Source organism: Staurois parvus, unplaced genomic scaffold (genome assembly GCF_062004578.1).
Source record: "Staurois parvus isolate SC_StPar_1 unplaced genomic scaffold, SC_StPar_1.0 ptg003393l, whole genome shotgun sequence".
NCBI lineage: Eukaryota > Metazoa > Chordata > Amphibia > Anura > Ranidae > Staurois > Staurois parvus.
Window position 1 is genome coordinate 112,227 of NW_028321189.1, and position 6,000 is coordinate 118,226.

The 6,000-nt window shown below is 51.2% G+C and overlaps 1 protein-coding gene across 4 annotated transcripts in view; it reads left to right on the forward strand.

Moving 5' to 3' along the window:
• HPS1 (HPS1 biogenesis of lysosomal organelles complex 3 subunit 1) overlaps positions 1–5,251 on the forward strand; it is a 99,444-nt gene extending 94,193 nt beyond the window's left edge. For all 4 annotated transcript variants that reach the window (XM_089667588.1, XM_089667585.1, XM_089667587.1 and 1 more), the window contains 2 exons: positions 601–714; positions 5,165–5,251. In XM_089667588.1, coding sequence (XP_089523714.1) covers positions 601–714; positions 5,165–5,251 — 201 coding nt within the window. The remainder of the gene's footprint in view (positions 1–600; positions 715–5,164) is intronic.
• Positions 5,252–6,000: the final 749 nt, after the last annotated feature.

Genomic DNA, 6,000 nt, shown 5'->3' on the forward strand with positions numbered 1-6,000 from the left:
AGGGTCTAACTCTTCCAGTCCACTATATTCTAGAACTTACTAGAAGACGGGGAAGTAGTTGAGCCTGCAACCAGCTGGATCCAGACCAGAACAGCCAAAAGCAATCAAACTCTGCACCACTGGCTACAAAGGAGCCAAAACCTGAATGTACCTAATTCTTCTAGCAACCTATCTAGGAGGGCGCTACATGTATAAATCCCATGAGTTGGGTATGCGCATCAGTGAATCAAAACAGATATAATGTTACATATATTGGTCGGTTCCATGTTATCTGCTCCACTGTGCATTCTAGACCCATCTTCTGGTTATATCAAAGAAATAATCTTTTGAATTGGAATCCTCCAGGAATCACTTCTGGTAAGCCAAAAACCCAACCTGGAAATGTTTAATTCAAACTCCCGAAGACCGGGATTAGATCTATGCCACGTAGGATCTATTAACTGATCATCGGCTTCCTTTTCTTTTGCACGTTTTCATTGCTCACGTTTCTGATGTATTGCATGTATAGCAGATCTTATTGTTTCATGTACAATGGTCTCGGTTGTAGGTCGTTCTGCATTGACTTCATGGTTCTGATATCTTGGTTTGATTCTTTGATAGGTTTGGTCACTTATAGGTCTGTCTCGAAGGTACCTTCAGAAAGGATACACCACGCTGGTTTTTCGTGACGGGGATTATTACTGTTGCTACTTCCTGTGGTTTGAGAATGAAGCGGTGAGTGGTCGCAGACTTAGGCGTGATATTTATAGTTGGTGCATTTCCTCCCTACCTGGAAGTATATAAAAAGTCTACATGAGTCACATACTTGACTTACTATCTTCATTTACAATAACAGCCGAGTGTGACGGGCGGGTGAGACTGATGGGAATGCAGCCCTAGTTAGTCTACTTTATATATCTTCTGTCAGTTGACGTCGTTCTCACTTTTGGCTCAAAATGACTTTTAATGCAAATTATTAATACATGAATTTATAGAACACCAAACTTTACTCCGCACTTTACATACTGTACATTGACACCAGTCCCTTCTCGCAAAGAGCTTACAATCTAAGGTCCCTGTCTCACATACATGCACATACTAGGGGACAATATAGACAGGAGCTATCACATACCCGATGTTAGAGGCCAATGGAGAGAGGGCTTCCCTTGCGGCTAAGGTCCAGACTCCCCTGGATATGGGACAGAAGGAGTCAGGCCCAATGTAGCACGGGTCACATGTAGGAGTGCTTGTCAGAGGTACACCCAGAGCACAGCTGTTGCATTGGAATGGTGTCTGCAGACAGGTGGCACCCGTGAGAGGTATGTAGGCCTTCAGGGTAGCAGAGGACCACAGAGTAGTCTGTTCAAAGCCAAGGTCAGATGCCGGGTTGAGATTGGAGCAGACGTAGTCAATAGGATAGCCGGGGTCATACACAGGAGAGCAAGTGAGAATACCCATTAGCCAAGCCGGGGTCAGATCAGGAGAGCAGATGAGAACATCCATTAGCCAAGCCAAGCCGGGGTCAGATCAGGAGAGCAGGTGAGAACATCTCTTAGCCAAGCCAGGGTCAGATCAGGAGAGCAGGTCAGAACATCTATTAGCCAAGCCAAGCCGGGGTCAGATCAGGAGAGCAGGTGAGAACATCTCTTAGCCAAGCCGGGGTCAGATCAGGAGAGCAGGTGAGAACATCCATTAGCCAAGCCGGGGTCAGATCAGGAGAGCAGGTGAGAATATCTATTAGCCAAGCCGGGGTCAGATCAGGAGAGCAGGTGAGAACATCCGTTAGCCAAGCCGGGGTCAGATCAGGAGAGCAGGTGAGAACATCCATTAGCCAAGCCGGGGTCAGATCAGGAGAGCAGGTGAGAACATCCATTAGCCAAGCCGGGGTCAGATCAGGAGAGCAGGTGAGAACATCCATTAGCCAAGCCGGGGTCAGATCAGGAGAGCAGGTAAGAACATCCGTTAGCCAAACCGGGGTCAGATCAGGAGAGCAGGTAAGAACATCCGTTAGCCAAGCCGGGGTCAGATCAGGAGAGCAGGTGAGAACATCTATTAGCCAAGCAGGGGTCAGATCAGGAGAGCAGGTGAGAATATCTATTAGCCAAGCTGGGGTCAGATCAGGAGAGCAGGTGAGAACGTCCGCTAGCCAAGCCGGGGTCAGATCAGGAGAGCAGGTGAGAACATCTCTTAGCCAAGCCAGGGTCAGATCAGGGGAGCAGGTGAGAACATCTATTAGCCAAGCCGAGGTCAGATCAGGAGAGCAGGTGAGAACATCTATTAGCCAAGCCGAGGTCAGATCAGGAGTCAGGCAGAGAAGGTCCAAGAACAGGCCAAATCGGTAACAGCAGATCACAGTAGCAAGGGAACACAGACAAAGGTACTGGGGAGCCGGAGATCAACCAGCAATTTGAGGGAGTGATGGGCTTCCTTATAAAGGCTATATGATGCCAAACTGAGCTAATGCGTCCGTAACTATGAGCCAGTGCGCATGTGTGTTCTGGCTCGATTCCGTGTGTCAATGCTCAAAGGTTTTTGCCAGTGTGCATTTCTGCGGCCATGCAAGTTACTTGCAGGAATGCCAGGTATCCGAGTACCTCTGCTGTGGACAGAGCCCTGACAGGAGCCAATTAACCTTCCAGCATGTCTTTGGACTGTAGGAGGAAACTGGGTACCTGGGGGAACATGCAAACTCCATGCAGGTAGTGTCTATATTGGGTTTTGAATGGAGCACACAGGTGCATTTATGTTTTAATGAGGCTGTTTCATATACTGAGTTGTAGTCTAGTAGCTGGGACTGTCTTATACAAACTGGCATTCAAGATGGATACAGGAACTGGCCATTGTTCCGGTTTTCCTGAACCAATGGTTGACACCATGGGGTTGTTAATTTCCAGTGTTGGCCTATGTTCCTGTGATGTCTCTTGGGAGGGAGGCCGTCATATTGTGGTGCAGTTTCTAATTATTGGGTAGCACAACCGATGACAGTGGATGAAGGACCAATCACTGCTACAGCCTCTGTACCAATTATTATTTATGGACGGGAGTATCGGGTATGTTTAGCTGTTAGTTTGCTGCCGGGAAATCTCTTCTTATGTACCAGATTATGCCTCTGTCTTATGGGTGTGTATTACAGAGTACAGTATGCTCTCTACTATAGGGGGGGAGAGTATAGAGCGGCCTTTGTCCTATGGGGGGAGAGTATAGAGCGGCCTCTGTCCTATGGGGGGGGGGGAGAGTATAGAGCGGCCTCTGTCCTATGGGAGGAGAGAATAGAGCGGCCTCTGTCCTATGGGGGGAGAGTATAGAACGGCCTCTGTCCTATGGGGGGAGAGTATAGAGCGGCCTCTGTCCTATGGGGGGAGAGTATAGAGCGACCTCTGTCCTATGGGAGGAGAGTATAGAGCGACCTCTGTCCTATGGGAGGAGAGAATAGAACGGCCTCTGTCCTATGGGGGGAGAGTATAGAACGGCCTCTGTCCTATGGGGGGAGAGTATAGAACGGCCTCTGTCCTATGGGGGGAGAGTATAGAACGGCCTCTGTCCTATGGGGGGGGGGGGGGAGTATAGAGCGGCCTCTGTCCAATAGGTGGAGAGAATAGAGCGGCCTCTGTCCTATGGGGGGGGGAGTATAGAGTGGCCTCTGTCCTATGGGGGGAGAGTATAGAGCGGCCTCTGTCCAATGGGTGGAGAGAATAGAGCGGCCTCTGTCCAATAGTGGCGGGGGGGGAAGTATAGAGCGTCCTCTGTCCTATGGGGGGAGAGTATAGAGCGGCCTCTGTCCAATGGGTGGAGAGAATAGAGCGGCCTCTGTCCAATGGTGGCGGGGGGGGGGGGAGTATAGAGCGGCCTCTGTCCTATGGGGGGAGAGTATAGAGCGGCCTCTGTCCTATGGGGGGGGGAGAGAGTATAGAGCGGCCTCTGTCCTATTGGGGGGGGAGAGAATAGAGCGGCCTCTGTCCTATGGGGGGAGAGTATAGAGCGGCCTCTGTCCTATGGGGGGAGAGTATAGAGCGGCCTCTGTCCTATGGGGGGGGGGAGAGAGTATAGAGCGGCCTCTGTCCTATTGGGGGGGGAGAGAATAGAGCGGCCTCTGTCCTATGGGGGGAGAGTATAGAGCGGCCTCTGTCCAATGGGTGGAGAGAATAGAGCGGCCTCTGTCCTATGGGGGGAGAGTATAGAGCGGCCTCTGTCCTATGGGGGGAGAGTGTAGAGCGACCTCTGTCCTATGGGGGCAGAGAATAGAGCGGCCTCTGTCCAATGGGTGGAGAGAATAGAGTGGCCTCTGTCCTATGGGGGGGGGGGGGGGAGAGTATAGAGCAACCTCTGTCCTATGGGGGGAGAGTATAGAGCGACCTCTGTCCTATGGGAGGAAAGTATAGAGCGGCCTCTGTCCAATGGGTGGAGAGAATAGAGCGGCCTCTGTCCAATAGGTGGAGAGAATAGAGCGGCCTCTGTCCTATGGGGGGGGGGGGGGGGAGTATAGAGCGGCCTCTGTCCAATGGGTGGAGAGAATAGAGCGGCCTCTGTCCAATGGTGGCGGGGGGGGGGGGGGGGGGAGTATAGAGCGGCCTCTGTCCTATGGGAAGAGAGTATAGAGCGGCCTCTGTCCTATGGGGGGAGAGTATAGAGCGGCCTCTGTCCTATGGGGGGAGAGTATAGAGCGGCCTCTGTCCTATGGGGGGAGAGTATAGAGCGGCCTCTGTCCTATGGGGGGGGGAGAGAGTATAGAGCGGCCTCTGTCCTATTGGGGGGGAGAGAATAGAGCGGCCTCTGTCCTATGGGGGGAGAGTATAGAGCGTCCTCTGTCCAATGGGTGGAGAGAATAGAGCGGCCTCTGTCCTATGGGGGGAGAGTGTAGAGCGACCTCTGTCCTATGGGGGCAGAGAATAGAGCGGCCTCTGTCCAATGGGTGGAGAGAATAGAGTGGCCTCTGTCCTATGGGGGGGGGAGAGAGTATAGAGCGGCCTCTGTCCTATGGGGGGGGGAGAGAGAATAGAGTGGCCTCTGTCCTATGGGGGGGGGAGAGAGTATAGAGCGGCCTCTGTCCTATGGGGGGGGGAGAGAGAATAGAGTGGCCTCTGTCCTATGGGGGGGGGGGGGGGGAGTATTGAGCAGCCTCTGTCCAATGGGCGGAGAGTACAGAACATCCAAGCATGCTTTCTGATTGCTTTTTTACCTTTTCTAGGGGGATAAGCTGGAAGTGATCGATGTTCCAGTTCTAGGCGATGATTCGGCTCCTATCGGAATGCTGGCCGGAGAATATTACAGGTGAATATCGGGATTGTAGTTCTTTCTTTACGAAGATAGGCAAACCCTACAATAAACCCTTGAGTAGACATTGCTGATGGATTGGATGTCTCATAGAGTGCCCTGGGAACCCCCTAAATCCCAGGGTGCATTGATATACAATGGCTGCCATTGTTGGCCATTTCTGTCTGCCCTCTCCCATCCCCCTCTATATTACTATTGGTGGTGTAATAGGTGGAGGAGGGGACAGGCCAGAACTGACAACCACAGGAGCTGTTCACTCTCTGCATGTCATGGTGCCATGAATTTGCGGAGTGCTTTGCAGGACCTTAGGAATGTTGTGGGGGGGCTCCAGGCTCATAAGAAGTAAGTAAAGCTGAAATCGAGGCAAATATTCAACCTATTGTATTAGATTCACTAAAGACTCACCATTCCGATTCATGAAGACAGGTTCTCTTGATGTAATACAGCAGTTGGAAAACACAATGTCCAGTTCTGTACACATTTACTGCCATCCATAATCTGAGGAACATCTATTCTGCATCGCTACCTCTTACCTGAGATTGGCCAGCCCAGGGATGTCTATCCTGGTCACTGGTGGTCTTCAACATCCATGCCAATGTCTAAGACCATTCCAATGGTTTTATCCCGGCTACGTGATCGCCTGATGTTCATAGGAGCCTTCACTCTGAACCTAGACAGGTTCTCTTGATGTAAGACAGCATTAGGAAAACACAATGTCCAGTTCTGTACATAGTTACTCCCCGTTAATAA